The sequence below is a fragment of the Tyto alba genome, unplaced genomic scaffold (assembly GCF_018691265.1).
Source record: "Tyto alba isolate M040663 unplaced genomic scaffold, T.alba_DEE_v4.0 Super-Scaffold_14, whole genome shotgun sequence".
Classification (NCBI taxonomy): Eukaryota; Metazoa; Chordata; class Aves; order Strigiformes; family Tytonidae; genus Tyto; species Tyto alba.
Genome location: NW_024881276.1, coordinates 45,125,518 through 45,143,730, shown reverse-complemented (window position 1 = coordinate 45,143,730; position 18,213 = coordinate 45,125,518). Strand labels below are relative to the sequence as shown.

Sequence of the window (18,213 nt, the reverse complement as noted above, 5' to 3'; positions counted from 1 at the left end):
AATAATGTATGGGCTGCAAGACAGTGAGATTTATTAAAATAATTTTATGTGATACATTAACAGCCACATTGGTGATCAGTATTTGAATATTGTGTATGTTGCAGACATGAAATGTGACTTCATTAACAAGTACCACATTGTGTTACTTCATGTCTTACAAAAATTATAGAATAGAATAAAATTATGTAATAGTACAGTAATGTAGAAGATACAAAGATATCATCTGTCTGGACTGATGTCATTTACCTGGACTTGTGCAAAGCTTTTGACACTGTCCGTCATGATGTCCTTGTCTCTAAATCAGAGACATGGGTTTGATGGATGGACCACTTGGTGGATAAGGAATTGGCTGGATAGTTGTATTCAGAGGTCAACTGCTCAGTGTCCAAGTGGAGAGCAGTGATGAGTGGCTCTCCTCAGGGGTCAGTGTTGGGATTAGTGATGTTTAACATCTTTTTTCGTGACATGAATGGTGGGACTGACGCACCCTCAGCAAGTTTGACGACGACACCGCTGTGTGATGCGGGTGACACACTGGAGGACAGGGATGCCATCCAGAGGGACCTGGACAGGCTGGAGAGGTAGGCCCATGAAAACCTCATGAAGTTCAACAAGGCCAAGTGCAAAGTCCTGCACATGGGTCGGGGCAATCCCAAGCACAAACACAGGCTGGGCAATGAGTGGATTGAGAGAAGCCATATGGAAGACTTGGTGGTATTAGTGGATGGAAAACTGAATACAAGACAGCACTGTGTGCTCATATCCCAGAAAACCAACTGTGTCCTGGGCTGCATCAAGACAAGCGTGGCCAGCAGGTTGAGGGAGGGGATTCTCCCGCTCTGTTCTGCACTTGTGAGATCCCACCAGGACCACTGTGTCCAGCTCTGGGGTCACCAACATAAGAAGGACGTGGACCTGCTCGAGCAGGTCCAGAGGAGGCCACGAAGATGCTCAGGGGGCTGGAGCACCTCCCCTGTGAGGCCAGGCTGAGAGAGTTGGGGTTGCTCAGCCTGGAGAAGAGAAGGCTCCAGGGAGACCTTACAGCGGCCTGCCAGTGCTTAAAGGGGGCTGCAGGAAATACAGGGACAGTATTGATAAGACAAGGGGTAACGGTTTTAAACTGAAAGTGGGTAGATTTAGGTTAGATACAAGGAAGAAATTCTTCCCTGTGAGGGTGGTGAGGCACCGGCACAGGTTGCCCAGAGCAGCTGTGGCTGCCCCCTCCCTGGAAGGGTTCAAGGCCAGGCTGGACGGGGCTGGGAGCAACCTGGGCTGGGGGAAGGTGTCCCTGCCCGTGGCAGGGGGGTTGGGACTAGATGGTCTTTAAGGTCCCTTCCAACCCAGGCGGTTCTGTGATATGAGTCTGTGTGTTTGAAATCTTTTTTAATAACCAAGAAGATTATTTTCCTTTGAGCTTGGAAGCACTCAGAGGTAATACAAAAGAAAATAGTATTTGGTTCCTGCAAAAGCATGAGAGCTTCATTTTCAGTATCACTGAATATGGTAAATTGGAGCTGAAATTGTTTGGGAGTCACTAATCATTTTTGGTGTGTTTGAAATTCAAGCTTGTGAGTTTTTCTATAAACACATCAAAAAGGATTCTGTTTGAAAGACCAGATGCCTGATACAAGAACATTCCAGCTTTTTTTGCATTAGAAATTGCACACCTATACAATTCCCTATCTATTTCTGGGCATTTATATATTCCTCATGATTACACTAATTTTGCTTGTGTGCACAAACTCCTGACTTGTACATGGAAATAAAGCAGGGGCTTAAATAAATTGCACATAGAAATCCATACTTGAATGTGCAATCTTGGTAATCATAATTAAAAATGTAAGCATACTATTAAGCCTCTCCTAAAAAATTTGATGATATAAAGTATTTCTTAATGTGGATTAGATTGTATTCTCATTGCTATGATTTCTTGCTAATTATGATAGTGTAAAAGAGACACACAGAGAAGAAAAAAAAAATGAATTGCATAGCTTTAGCTGATCTATTATAAAAGCAATTGGTCTTGTGAAAGTTGTGAACCCAAAAAATGAACACTGAGATCTCAAATCATTAAAAACTTCAGTCTTATAATAAGGCCATAACAAGAAATGGTATCCTTGTAAATAGTGACTGCACTATTCTTCAGATTTTCATTGTTAATAACTGCCTGTAAGAATATTACATTCCTTCAAGGTATGCCTTCTCTAGAAAACTGTTCTACAGTGTTATAATAAAGTAATAAGTCATGTCAGGGAGAGCTTTAGTAGGCTTTCAGTGTACACCTTGAGTGTGTTCGGAGGCATGAAGCCAAGTACCATTAATTATTTGAGAAGTATGCTGGTAACTTACTATTACACAGAAAATCCGTTTGACATAATGCCAGCCAACAGATGTCATTGTAACAACTAGCAGGCTGGAAGTTTTGGTACTTGTCGAAAGTTGAAACCTTACAGCTTCAGAAAAATTGCCTCCAAAAAAAGCACCTGTAAAACAAATTAAATATTTGCTATCATATGAAATAATTAACCCAGGCTAGTGGATTAATTTGTCATTGACAGAGAAAAGTGCACCTGCAGATTCAAATGATCTGTTCTTGCACACGGAATAGAGAAATCCATGATGTATCTAACATTCATAGAGAGTTGAAAACAGAAAGGTTTCTTATTCTAGGGGGAGGAAGACAGAAGAGAAAATGGGGAGAAGGATAAGACAGAAATATCAGTTCATAGCATCAGTTGAAGGGACAGAGGAAAAATCACGTGTATATGGTAGCATTTGATAAAGCATATCATAAGATTGACAAATTGCTCTCTATATATATCAACAATTTTTGTATATATTTCTAGTAAGAAAGCACTCTATATTTTGTACATATATCTACATTTTGTACGTATACCTGCTAGGAAGCAGTTTGAAAATTTCTAATAGTAGGAGGTATTTTTCTAGCATTTAGTTACTATGCTCAGATCAAGAGATGATGATTTTATAATCTTGTCTCAGTGAGCTCTTTTTTAACATTACAATAGAGAAAAATCTTTCTGTAAACCAACTCCACATTGGCCACTACCTGAATATATTTAAGATACTGGGGAAAACCTTACAAACAATATAACAGATAGGTACTTGAACCGGACAACAAAGCTAGCCATGCACATCTGAATTGGGAGATCCATCTTTTTACAATTATTTTGACAATAGTAGGAAAAAAAAGAAGAAAAAGCTGAGGCCATAGCTTAAATGGGCTTGACCATTTATTCAGCCCCTACACTAGCACCAACATTGTAGACCAACCATCTGCTGTGGGTTTGCATTCATTGTGATCATGAAAGATACACAAATAAGGACCTACTTATATAAATGCTGCTTTCACTTTTATGATACAGACATAGATAATGTGCAAAAGGAATTAGCCACAAAATGGATCTGATATCTGCAGGCCATTTTTTCCTCTCGCAGAAAGAAATATTTGATATTGTCTAATGCCTGTTTGCAGTGTCTTCTGATAAGGTAGGAGTCCTCAACTGTACATAAGACTATAAATGATTCTGTGAAGTCAGAAGCCTTCATGGCCTTGCAAGTTGGACACTAATTCCTCTTGAAATTATATGGAGGAGTTCCAGCAAACACACGTTCCTTCCAGTTACAATAAATAATATTTCTTACTGCTGTTTTTCAGACTTATTTTTTGTAGCATTCACTTAGTTTTGAGAAACTTAGCACACTCCTGCTTTATCCGTCCCCGCAAAAAGCCCTTGTAGCTACAACTGTAGGCTAACCACTATTTCAACTTTCCTTTATGAAATGCAATTTGATACGCTGAACAGCTTCCAGCAGTGTTAAATAAACCACTCTCTGTGTGCATTATGATATGGTGTACTTGGTCTAATGGATTTTCTTGATTTCCATACTGCTTTAGTCTGAGGACTACAGCAGCAACACTTCCCTTCTTTTATTTTTGGAAGTGGTAAAGAAACCTACAAAAGAATCTGTCCTCTTCAAAAATGCAAGGAGGGATGTGTCACTGAAACATGCTTCTCATAGGAATAGACATGCTCCACTTGCTTTACAGTGCACAAATTCTTCCATTTGGCCTTGGCTTGTGCATCTACAGTGAACTAAACATGTTAAATAGGAGTTATTAAAGTTTACCTGGAGATTCAAGCATTCTCTCCACTATTCTGACATGTGCCAGTGAGCTTTCCTGACTTGTGCTGGCTACTGAAGTATGCTCCTCCTTTTTGGTCTTTTGTGCTGTGAGTTCCCAAATAAGCCAGGGCAGCTGAGTAGAGGAGTACTTCTACCCTAGAGATACCCTGAAGAGAAGATACTGGGGTATTGACTATTACATCTGATTATCTAATATTTGAGTTTTCAGGATTTGCATAGCTGTAGAATGCTTCTTGTCATTGCCATGGATCCAGGTCACTCAGATACCAGCTTTTTACTGGACAGGACTGATGGACTGAAGAAAGCATTTTCTTTAAAATAAAGCTTTGCAATAATGGAACAATGATTAAAAAGTAATAAAATGAATCATTAAGATTACATTTTAAAATTGAGAGTTTTTACAGCTGATGTGACAGATTTGGGGATTCAATGAGTAACTTCTGCCACTTATTCCAGCACTGCATAGCCCTGAAGTGTTCTCAGGATTACATTTCTCCTGATTTTCTACTTAAAAGTGGTTACTGGAGGTACTGGAGATGGCTGCTTGGAGACACAATGGTCTTTTATTTCCATTCTTTTTCTGCAGACCTTCCTGATCCCAGGACTATGCACTGGTGTATTGCAGGAAATTAATTCCCTTCTTTTTCACTGCTGCCACATTCCTTGGTTACCATTTCTGTTGCGTGCCTTAGTTAGCCTGACTGATGTCTTTTGTTCATTATCTTCCAAAAGCACAGTGATGTTCCTTTAAAAATTATGCAGTGTAGAAAATAGTATTTATATCATCTCCTTTAAAGATTTATGAAGTCTAATTGTGGATTTTCTATGTGATCTATCCATAAAATATCAACAGAAATAAAGACTAATTTGTGTAAGGAGCAGTGCATTTGAGTATGCATAGTTCCCACCACAAACAATTTACTAGATTTCAGGGAGGCCCACAACAGACTCAGCAGCACAAAGCAGTGAAAAATAGTTGCTTGCCTTTTCAGGGAGGTGCATCCTGTTGGTTTTGTCTCTCTTCTTCCATCTCTAATATAGTACTTCAGTCTTCCAGCTATTTTTGTCACCATTTCTGTGAGACATCTTGACTTTTTGTTCTTCCCAATTCCACAAATATAACCACAGTGTGCTTTTATTCAGTGAAATAACAGCCTGCCTATGTATCATTGGTGCTTTACACATCACTGAGACAACTTCAGGACAGTGTAGCAGATGAGGACCTTTCAGCATCAGTGTCCCTGACAGAAACTGCTGACAGAGATCAGAAACACCTATGGAAACTAGGGGCTAGATTCTGCCTCTACCATCGTTACCAATTAACAAGATGTCTTCAGGGCCATGTACAGTACATTTACATTACATTTAGGCGCATAGGTTTTCATTGCATGGAGGAATTTGTGATCATTGACATTATAAATAGTGAACCAGCTTTGGTGGTCCTGCTTGAAAATTTTGAGCCAAAGTTTGCAAAGTTCATGTGTAGTTTTTTTTTAATGCTGATTCTTTGGTAATAGCAGTCTCCACCTTAACTCTAAATTAAGGGGAAGCCAGAATACAGACAGACTGTCTGCCTCCCAGATCTTTGTAAATCCTTCTATTACTAGGCAGTGATAGTCTTCAGCAGCAGTTCGGTTACTGAGCAATTATTGCTCTGTATGAGAAAAACAAAGTTTAAGAGTTCGTTTTCACACTGCAAAAGCTGTTTGAGTCACTGCAGTGGCAAACACGGTGTTTGCTGTTATCAGAAGTCTTTAGTTGCTAATTTAAAAGTCTTTGAGAAGTAACTGAAAAAGCACCTTAGGAAATGCAGAATAGTATACACCTGTGCTTTGCAGTACAGCTCCCAGCTATTGAATTGTATCTACTATGACAGGCAATGATAAAATTAATATCACTGACTGTTCTTGTTTGTGTGATTTTTTTTTTTTTGATAAACAACAGATTCTTTAAAAACATGGTATGTGACTGGAATCATTACTGAAGTTATTGTATTGCAACTAATGCTTTATACAGAGAAAAACCACATTGATGTGAACTGAAAATACTGTTTGTTATATACCAATTATCTCTTTTGTCATTTCTTCTAATCATTTTAATAAACAACCTCAATAGAATATTGAAATATGGGAATGACAGAAAATAAGTCACTGGGGAAAAAAAAAAGAATTATCACAAAGAGAAAGAACAATTCATTTCATTTACCTATCTTCATTATGTAGTTATATTAGAGGAAGCAGCCTTATAGCTGCCCCTTTTTCTTTTCTCTCCCTGGTTCCTCTCCAAAGTCAAGGGTGTAAGTAATCCTTTTATCTGTTCTGCACCTCAAAGAATAGAAATATTAGAGAGCAGAAGATACTGGCAAGAGAAGAGCTTGACTGGAGCATACAAACACAGATGCATTTAAATGCATGCACACAGATACAATCCATCAGATTTACTGCAAACAAAAAAGGAAAATCAGTCTACTGTCCCCAGAAAGTTAGGTTATTCTGTCACTAAGTGTCCTGGGGGTGTATGTTGTCCGCTCCTTACCATCTGTAAGAACTGAACCAAACTAGAGCCTTGATTTCTTGATATGTAATGTCGTTTATTCTTGAGATTTCAACTAAATAGTATGTTCCATAATTTATAATCTATCATGGCTGGTCTTCCAATGGATTCTTCATGACGCCTTATGTTTCTAGCAACTCCTCCTGCATAGTTCCACTATCAGTTTGAACATGACCCAAAGTGAATCCTCTCTCTTTTCTCACAGTCTGTTCATGACCTGAATAAAACAAGGATCATGTGAAGAGAGACATGAGATTATTTAATCAGAGAGGACTCACAATCAAAGGTTGTCCTCATAGCTTAATTGTCCTAATTCTGTAATATCCTAATCTTGACTTTGTGATTGTATTCTGCCTTTTGTAATATACAGTGAGCATCTTTTGTTACATTATTTTCTCTTGTTCTTTTCTATATACTTCTTTGTTCTTTCTGGACAACTTTACTAAAATATAAATTGGTAAAAATAGTATTATAGTTCCTTGTTTCTGCACAGTGGTAGAAAAGAACAGGCCTTATTGGATTGGCCTTTTTATAAAGTGATCAGATATCAGAAGGGTAAGAGGACTTTAAAATTGGAATAATTATATATTGACAGAATATAACAAATATGACAGATGTCAGTCTCATAGTGCATTAGTGTGTTTCAGTAAGCAATTTAAAAAAATGTATGAGGTGGAAAAGCATAGCAAATTATGTGTTTCAGAAAGATTAAAACACCTCTTCCACAGCTACTGATGGTTGACATTCATTGTAAATGACAACAGTCTTCTCTATGTTAATTTGATTGATGAGTTCTCAGCAAGATATAAAAATCCCATTTTCATGAGAAATGTCTTCCCACACACAGACCAACAGTGTCAGACATACCTAAAAGTTGTTCCTACGTTTCTTTTGGACTCCCTTTACTTCAACTAACTTGAAAACTAGAATCAATTTCTTTCTTGCACAATGACATGCTCCCCCAGAACAGTGAAAATGCTCCTTTTTTTTTAAAGCAACAAGGCTTATGACCACTAAAATGACCATCATGTGTGCATTTTCTGAATTTTGTGTCTATATGTCATACACCCTCCAGGCTGGGGAAGAACTTAATGGCCATAACAGTCTCAAGCAGTGCAGACTCTTCTGCAAGACAGCCCAGAACTGTATTTTATAGTAATTGACCTGTGACCTTATCTACTGGACTGGGCAGTATCCTTAAAAATACTATCACATCCAGCATAAGATGAAACCCTCACTCCTTATTGCCCAAATAGTGCCACAGGAGTCCTACAAGCCTACACACAGGTCAGCTTTTGTCTGCTTTCCCCTGGGTTTGGACATGTGTCCAGTTTCCCAGGTGGCTTCCGAGTGAAGTATAGCTTTCTCCGTGCTTGCTGTAACACATCTCCAGCTATTGTTTCAGGTTGCTGGGGCACCACGGGGGGCAGCAGCTCTCTGGGAGCCAGCAATGGTGGGGGCTCCCTGGGGGCAGCCCGGCCGGCCCCGTCTCCCGCCAACTTGGGCCCTTGGGGGTGGGGATGGTGCGCGGGTGGCCCGAGCTCGGCAGGGCCTGCGGGCGGACAGGGCTGTGCCGTGGCCGAGCTGCAGCCCGGGCAAGGGAGCAAGCCCTCAGCCAAAACCAGCTCCCACGGGCACTGGTCAGCCTCATGACCGCTATGGCCCTGAGCCCCCACAGCCAAAGCCCTGGCAGGGGGAGGCGCTCAGGGCCCTTAGGGGTGGTAACGGCCACAGTCTGACCGTGCAGCCATCTGTGCTTCCCACAGCGTCTTGCGCCGCAGACGTACCATCCTGTTCGTAACAACTGACACTGTATCGCATTTTAGGCAGTAAGTATACAATGCACCTCTAAAGTTTTTTCAATCACCTTCAGTACCTCTGCAAATAACATCAAGAGTACTAAACTGGTTTTCAGCTACTTGATAAATGCCTTCTCCCACTCTCTGCCCAGGCAGAGAGGCTGGCAAGCCATGAATCATTTTCTTTAAGAGTTCACCAGAGCTTTGCATAGCATTACTTTCTGTATGTATGCATCTATGTATAATGCAAACAAAACTAAAAGCCATATATTAAATATTAAGTAAGTAAAATTATATTAATTACAAGGTCTCTGTAGTTTAAAAACCTCATAGTCAAATACTGATAAAGCTACAGTAAAGCACATTTATAGATGTGTTATCTTTTATGAAGCCAATTAAATTATCAGTGCTTCTCTGCGTGATGTCTGGTATTTCACTGGAGAAAACTTTAGTGTCTTTGAATTGTTCATTCAGATACCCTGTTAATTACTTAACCATTAAGACAATATATTATCTTCCTTCAAGCTATACAAAAGTCAAATCTGATACAGTTTGTGTAATTAGTAACTCACAAAGTCACTTCTGTTAGATAACATTAGGGAAAATAAGATGTTTCCCAGTGATTTGTAAGTTAGAAAAAATATATTCTGTGGTAACAGACGATAAAAACAAACTTTAGGTTCTTCTGAATAGTCATCATTAGAAGCTTTTTCAGATGGCAGTTTTTCATAGAATCATAGAATGGGTTGGGTTGGAAGGGACCTTAAAGACCATCTAGTCCCAACCCCCCTGCCATGGGCAGGGACACCTTCCACCAGCCCAGGTTGCTCCCAGCCCCGTCCAGCCTGGCCTGGAACCCTTCCAGGGAGGGGGCAGCCACAGCTGCTCTGGGCAACCTGTGCCAGTGCCTCACCACCCTCACAGGAGAATATTTCCTCATATCTAATCTAAATCAACCCTTTTCCAGTTTAAAACTGTTACCCTTTGTTCTATCACTACACTCCCTGACAAAGAGTCCCTCCCCACCTTCCCTGCAGCCCCCTTTAAGCACTGGCAGGCCCCTATAAGGTCTCCCTGGAGCCTTCTCTTCTCCAGGCTGAACAGCCCCAGCTCTCTCAGCCTGGCCTCACAGGGGAGGTGCTCCAGCCCCCTGGTCATCTTCGTGGCCTCCTCTGGACCTGCTCGAGCAGGTCCACGTCCTTCTTATGTTGGTGACCCCAGAGCTGGACACAGTGGTCCTGGTGGGATCTCACAAGTGCAGAACAGAGCGGGAGAATCCCCTCCCTCGACCTGCTGGCCACGCTTGTCTTGATGCAGCCCAGGACACAGTTGGTTTTCTGGGATATGAGCACACATTGCTGTCTTGTATTCAGTTTTCCATCCACTAATACCACCAAGTCTTCCATATGGCTTCTCTCAATCCACTCATTGCCCAGCCTGTATTTGTGCTTGGAATAGATTATATTTTAGTTTACATTAACATATGCACAAAGAATTTGTCAAAATGATAAATGCAATAACTATTAGCTTAGTGAAGAAAATGTTATGACAAATACTTTGAAAATACTGATTTATCAAACTGTAGAAAATGACACTTTGTGCATGCATAAACATCTGGAACAAACTTTGAACTTACTTGTAATATATTTACAAAAGGTACAGTTTTGCATGGGGTAGATGGCTTTTTTCATTCAATTACAGAAGCACAACCCATTTATAGTTAAAAGTTTCTGAGTTTCTGATTTGCCCATCACACATTTCATGCACTAAGTAATTTTGTGTGGCTGAAACCACTACAGCAGTATAAACAGTAGAAATAATAGGAAGGTAAGCAAAATCTGAGGGACTTGGTTAACATTAAGCATGTAAGTAAGCCTACTGATTAATCCCTTTACAGGGTCGTACACTAATTCTTATTTTAGAGAGCATGTGATTTAGGACTCTATACATTGAATACAGCAACTTGTGCTTGTGTATGGTTTGATATCACAACCTGCAGTCACACACAGTGATTTACATGCAGTACTTCAATCTGCAGTCTCATAGTATAACATTTGCAAACCCCAATTTTACAAAATGTTATGCATAGATCAGAAATTACAAAGGAATGCATATACCATTGATTTCTTTGTGCAATTTTCCTGTAAATTTTAATTGGAATTGCTGTGAGCCACAGTTGGTTTACAGTGGTCTTATAGAGCCTTAAGCTCCAGGAAGACACCCTAGGCCAAAGGAACAGAGAGATTATTTTTCTTTTCTGCAGAGGGAGACATATCTGAAATCATAGCAGTTGGGGCATTTCCTAAATGAGCTTTTAAAAACCTAGGTAGTAACTCTAGTGCTTGCTAATTTTCTGTGAAAAATGGTAAATCTAGCAATTGTCTTTGTTAATTGTGCTACTGAAACACAATTTTTGTTTAGATGTATACAGCAGCTGAACTGCCATATTTCAGACTCGTGTTGCGTATTCATTGATCTTGATAGAGTGGCAGGTTATTTTCTTTCACCTTGAATGTTGGCAATCAGTACTGAGTTATCCAGAGAGGTGAGTTATGCCAAGCTTGTGATTATTTGGGGGTTTTCAGCTTGTATTATTTTCTCTTGTTTATGAAGGGCTGGTTTGTATTTTAAAGTATCCAATAATCATGCTTGTGTGATTCTACATTTGGATGGGGAGTGTATTATCAATATCTTTGTAAACTTATCCGTAAAAAATCTTCCCTGATAATCTTCCTCTGCCTCAGAATTTGTGGTACATACCTGGCTTAATGGATAAATATATTTGGGTTGGCCTCAAAAGAGCTAAGATGATCCACCTATTCATTTATTGTTTTTACCCCCATCTTTTCCATGAATATATATGTGTTTTCTTTTAAGAGACATACCATATCAAAGCTGTAATTTCTTTAAATATATTACAGAATACCATTTCTGAATAAATCATTTACTTTTTTATATTTGAAATGAATCTTTTCCTCAAATTTTATTATGGTATAGTGAACCGATTGAAGTTTAAACAAAATATACTCTTGAAACAAAATGCTGTTTCTTTTTATCCAAGGTGGTTTGTCATTTGGGGGACAAAATGGAAGAAGGAATGATTTCAGAACTGACAGACATGAATTTCAGAAGTAACCAGGGTTTTAAAGAGCACTCATTTTGCTTTGACTGAAACTGTAACCTGGAATTTCCAACTCTTTAATCACAAACTTCTTTATATTGCACCACATGTATGAAAGGTAGCTATTAAAAGCAAAAATTTAATATTCATCCTTAGATAAACGAGAGTGGGGTTTGGGCATGAGAAAAGAAGAAAGGAGCAGGCAAGCAGACTACCCTTCCCTGATTTTGCCTTACCTCCTCTCTTCCATCCTTCCAGCAAAGCTAAGAGGAGTCAGTACCCATGGTCTACATCTACAATGCCTCCTTCTTCCATGCACCAAACCTGCTGTCTTTCCAATCAGTAGAAAATTACCACTTACTATAATCACAATTGTATCAGACCAGTAGCCTTCTTTCAAGGGGAAAATCCCTGCTGTTTCCTCCTCTCATCTCTAACACCAGAAATACTCTTTTATTTTTCCGTCAGTGACAGCAGGGCAAGATTCCTCCCTAATGTCTACTCAGCAAAGTCAGAAAAATACACTGGGAAGAGAACTGCTGAAAATGTTGGGTCAAAATTAAGCTCTTAAAATTACATCTCAAAAATTGACTCTTGGATTCTGGTAGGCAATCAGTTGTTATCTTTTTCAGTCCTATCTTCTCAATTCTTTTCCCTCAGCTACTAAGGAAACTGCTTTTATATCAAGCCATTCCATTGGAATCAGAAACAAAACTGATCTGTGTATATGTTAACTATGAATTAATACTTTTTGATAACTCACTGAATATGAATTGACAGTGAATCCATAAAATGCATCTTTAGGGGTACTTTTTAAAGAACACCTCATTTTAATATTGTTATTTTGTCTTACTACAAAAGAAGAAACTACTGCCTAGCCTCTCACAATGTAAAGAAAATAGTCTTTAATATGTCGAAATAAGAATAAGTCACATGGATCTTCTAAATTATATTTTTAGCAATCGTACTGCTGGAATATGAGGAAGATGAGTCTGTACAGTCTATACATGTTTGAGTTGCTCTTTCATTTGTTTCAGTTCTATTTTCAGATTGGGAAGCCAGAAGACAGTAACTACAATACATGCTGGCATGTGTAAATGTGGTAGCTGGCAGGAGAAAGAAAGAAATCTCTGTTTAAATATATGTGATGAACTCTGAGGGTGGTTTTAAAGTAATATTTCAGAATGAAAACCTGGCAGATTTATGATAAAATTTATTTTAACAGTTGTTTCTGCTTTAAAGGCCAGGGAAAAGGCTGGTAAGGTTGTGCTGTGGTTAAGAACAGCAGGGACTCCTGTTCCAAGTAACTTGGGATGCAGTGAGCTCTGACCATCGCAACATCCCGCATCCCTAGCGCTGCTGCTATCCAGGTTGTTTTCTGACACAATTAAGAGTAGCCTCAGGCTTGCAGTAGTTTGTGCTAGCGGGCATCAGCATCTCCTTCCTACACCTCTGAAGGTGGTTAGAGCAGCATCCCCCAGCCTCTCATGCCAACAAGGTGCAGGGGACTTTGGTGAAGTGGCCCTTCTGTCAGAGGCTTCTCAAGGGACTGTAGGCTAAAGTCAGACCCATCTATAAATATATAGGGATGTCATCCTTGTATCATCAAGGCATTGCAAGGTTAAAAATACTAATCATTGCAAGTGTCTATTACTTAAGTAAGGAAGCCATATATATAGCTTTGACTGATAAGAAGTTATCTCTTTCTTATTAACAGATGGAACCTGCTTAAAACAGATAATGTGCTTTTGTTCAGTGATATTAGTGAAGCTGTCTAAATAACAATTTCAAGCAGCAGTGTGAGGACTGTTTGTAAATTTGAAAGCCGTCTCTGTTAATGATTTCCCATTGTATACAAGGAACAGATTTATTTATTTTTTTAAGTCCATATACCAAAATAAAAGCTGTGAAGAATTGTATGATCAGAATAGCGCATGTGTATATATATATATGTGTGTGTATATATATGTGTATATATATATATATATATATAGGTTGGAAAGGAAAGAAGGTGCATTGTAACTTCATGGAACAGATTTTACTTATAGCCAAAACTTGCTTCTATTTATGAATCTTACTTTCTTCTTTTGTAGCTTGCAGGCCTGGATTCTATAAAGCATTTGCTGGAAATGTAAAGTGCTCCAAATGTCCTCCACACAGTTTGACTTACATAGAAGCAACTTCTGTCTGTCAGTGTGAGAAAGGTTACTTCAGAGCTGAGAAGGACCCACCAACTATGGCATGTACCCGTAAGTCTGATCAGCACCAGTGCCTGCAATTCTCTTTTCCTGTGCCTCATTTATTTATTTTTGTACTTTTAAAAAAAAATGACATGATTTTGTATATTTTGTGAAGAATTCCATTCAAGACAACCAAAAGAGATTTTTAAAAATCAAAATTCAAACAGCATCTTCCTATTTAGTCTAGATATCCCTAAAAAAAATATGCTTCTTAGTTTGGTGTCTTTTTAACTTGTAGTTCTGAGAAGCAGTACAAGGTGTGTAATCATTGTCATATGGATAACAATGTTGAGTTTTAACTACGAGTATGTATTTTAAATATATGAAAATATGCTTGTAGAAAACCTTTCAAAAAACTGAGAAGTCATGTAAAGAAAAAAACTGATTTGATATACTCTGCCGTCTCCCCAAATTTAAATTAAAATTATAAGACAAATATCATCCCAACACAATCTAATAGAAACTAAACTCTCATAAAAAAAGACAAGAAAATCATAAAAAGAAAAAAAAATGTATCCAATCAGACGGAGATATAGTTAAACCTTCTTGCATATCATCTTCTTTCGACAGAGAGTTATTCTCTAACACAACTGTGATAATGAAAATTCTTTAGATTTTTTGATAGTTTTTGGAATACAACATTTTGTGATTTCTGACTAACCTAAATTTGTCATTAAGACAAAACTGAGGCCTAGGAATCTAGGGGCAGAAAGTCTGACTGAGAAGAGGTTTTTATTACTTTGATCAATGTGCTTGCATCTAGAAACATAAAGCATAAATTTTCTTTTCACTTAATAAAATATTTCTCATATATTTTCATATGTGGTTAATTACTCACTGGGATTAATATGTTGATCATAATGCAGCTGTATCTGTTTAATCTCAAAACTCAGAACAGCAGCATTTAAAAATCTGTGGGTGATTTACTATATTTACTGATAAAATCCTGTTATTGAATGAAGACAATTAAAATCTATTTGCAAAATTTTCTAAGATACCTAGTTTTTGGTGTAGCATTTTGTTAGCTCTTGTGGTGGAGGATTTGATTCTAGCACATTTTGTGCCACAGCCCTATTGTTAAGAGAATTCTAAAAAAAATAACATGTTAAATGCATAAAGTATTTCAACAGACTAAGTATACAAAAAGCTTAAGAGATAAAACCATAAAAACAAAGTACTGTTACAATAGCCATCAGTCTATAGTCGTCATTTTGGTACATTTACACTATGTAAGGCAGCGCCATGTAAAAATAACTGAGCTGACAGAATTGAACTACTACTACTACTACTACTACTACTACTACTACTACTACTACTAGCGGAGTTGAACTACTTCCTGCTAGTCTCCCCACATAACACTGTACTGGACAAACTGGGAATATACCAGGTAATTTGGAGCTGATTTACAAAGTCATAGGCCCAGTAATCCTGAGGTCATTATGTAGACCAAGACATTGTTCCTCCACTAAATGAGAGAGATGGTCACTAAAAATGGCATTGCTCAGAACCAAGGCATTTAGCAGGAAGTTGTCTAATCTAACCATAGGGTTTTCAGAGGGGAAGAGTAAATCCCAGTTTCCAGCTACTTAAGCGATACAGGGTTCAGAGAGGCACCCCAATCCAACACACAATCTGCTGTCAGCTCACTGTGGAGCAAGGCACATAGGCCTATCTTTTTGTACAGAATATGTGAGGGAATAAACAATGTTGTTCCAGACTTCCCGCAGGAAAATGGTAATTACAGATAATTCCACACAAATGAGTGCCCCAAGCATAGGCTATTAAAACCTTACCCAGAGAACTAACACACATTCCAGGAGCTCTTGACAGTTTCATGCTTAGAAAGATGGTTTCACTCATGCATTATGCAGATGTGGTTCCATATTATTTATGCCATTGATTTTTCATCTCCAAAAGACAGTTCTTTGAAAAAATTACTCATACGTGGCATTATGTTTCCATAATTATCTTTCAGGGCACAATTTGAAGCCCTGCTACACGTTAGTTTTGATAAGGTAGGGAGGAGCATGAGAGCCCTGTGGCATCAGGGAGCAAGTACCTACAATACCCTGGTGCTTTCCCAACAAAAACAGGGTGCTGAGAGCTACTTTGGCTGCAAACAGTCAGGGAAGACTTGCTGCCAGACCTCTCCATTCCTGCTGAGTATGTCAGCCAAAGCCACCGAGTGAGTGGAGGCAGGGAAAAAATCAACCACAATGGAGGCACTAGTGCCCCATCTCACCCTGACTTGGGAGAAATAAGAAATAAAGAACACAGTGAACCATATTCTAGTTTCTGCCTTGCTCTTGGTTCAGCGCCATGTACTGCCTCTCATTCAGCCTAGACTGCAAGGTGTCAGTACTTCACTGACTGTAACAGCAGATGTATTCATCTTCTACCTACGATGATGATTATTTCACTAATTGTCAGCTCTGCAAATGACACCGAGACTCTTGACAGGCAGACTGCGTTATCTTCTTGCACATCATCAGTAATGAAGAGTCTGCAGGCCAAATTATTCCCTAAGTGATATCTTTAGCCCCACTGCTTTCAAATTACGCTCTCAGTTATTAAAATTATGTTTCTGTCATAAATACAACCCCACTGCCTTCGGTGGGTCTGTGCAGATGTGACTAATTTAAATTTAATAAACAAAGATAGAGATATGAGTAGAATTTAGATTGCTTCTTCCAAACTGTCATGCTTTACTCTAATAAGAGGAGTTGAAAAGTTAGGTTAAAAATGAGCCAATTTGACTAAATACAGAGGAAAGGCTGTGCAGTAAGAAAATGCCTTTTCTACATAACCTCTTTTGGGGCAGATCTGCATTTTTGATGTTCATGTGCACATTTATATCCTGACATGTGAGATGTGACATAAGAGATTAGAAATTTTCTTACGACTTTTTAAATGAGAGTTGTGCTTAAATTAAACACAGAATGAATAGTGGATTCTCCTTACAAATTTCTTCATATTCAAACATTTTGAATCAACTGTTTTCATACCTATTTTGTTTGCTTCCTCAAGTCCTGCAAAGCAATATGCCTAAAATAGATAGATATATTCTCTCCCTCTTTTCATTCCTGTATAGGATTAGAGTATTTCTCCAGAATTTTTCCTCAGTACTGGCAAACTTGCATGTGCAGCATTATGGAAAATAAGGACCTTGATTTAAGAGACTATGAAATTAAGAGTTTAGCTTCAAGCATCTACTTTTCCAAGATGAGCTTCAAATCTAATTTCATTAATTCTGTGAAAGTGCATACTGTATGGTTTCCAAAATTGTACAGTTCTCATTTTTGCTTCATGTGACTGTATTTTGTAAAAGAAGAGTGTGGACTTTGCAGAAAAGCATAATAGAAAGCTGATTTTAATAAGAGCAATGAAAATTACATTAGGATATATTGTTAATCTCTTTCTCCTAGCTTTTTTCATTTGATTGGCACTTGTTATCAATCTCTTGCTGCTACTTTCTCCTTATTGTATTTCTTTGCCATATGTGAGTATTCTATCAGTGATCCCTCTGCATACACAGTGAGCAACAAATAGCATCATATCTAATCCCCCATCTGATTACTCTGTACATAAACACTTAACATTTCCCAGGATAATGTAATTGGATAAATTGATCCATCTTTTCAAGGTCAAAGGTAGGCAAGCTTGTATTAGGTGTCTGAGTCTGAATGCATCTCTTTTCATGTTATGCTTAAACAATTTTGAACCTGACAAACTTATGCTCTGTTCAATAACCTCTGCCACAAACTGTATCCTCTGGTTTTAAGAGTCAACACTGTATTCCAGCAGCAATATCAATCAACATGCTGGAAGCCTTTGATTCTACTGCCTCTACTGTTATTTTTATATATATACTTGTTTGCAATTTATCATTACGCTCAGACTTGGAATATTGTTTTGCAGTCAGTGACTTCCATTCTTCCTGCCTGCCTCACAGGAAAAGGATAAGTGATTCTGAAAAGGAAAAAATGTAATACAGCATTCTACATCAAGTGACACTACTTATGTATGCTACATGTATGTATGTATATATGTATATAAAAAAGCAGTTATGAACTCAAGGGGCACAGCCAGATGTTAATTCTGAGCATTCTGAGAAGACGATGGTTAATTTTTGCCCTTCAGCTGTAAATTCAGTAGTCAAGTAACACACACTTCTAAGAGTCCTAGTTGGTTATGGACAGTTCTCACTTAAAAAACAACAAAGTTTTTTTCCAGACAGTCATCACTCTGTTGTGTTTAAAATACTTCATTGCCCTCACTAGTCTTCTGTAGCATTGGGTTTGCTTCTCTCTCCTTCCATAAAGGGCAAGACACA

General features: G+C 38.4%; 1 protein-coding gene across 6 annotated transcripts in view; it reads left to right on the top strand.

Annotated features, from left to right (window-relative positions):
* The window catches only part of LOC104357209 (ephrin type-A receptor 6), a 508,448-nt gene that overhangs the window by 250,996 nt on the left and 239,239 nt on the right, over positions 1-18,213 (top strand). For 5 of the 6 annotated variants that reach the window (XM_042788830.1, XM_042788826.1, XM_042788827.1 and 2 more), the window contains exon 4: positions 13,734-13,889. In XM_042788830.1, coding sequence (XP_042644764.1) covers positions 13,734-13,889 — 156 coding nt within the window. Of the gene's footprint in view, positions 1-13,733; positions 13,890-17,827; positions 17,913-18,213 lie in introns of those variants that run through there. The other variant, XM_042788828.1, reaches the window with a different exon arrangement.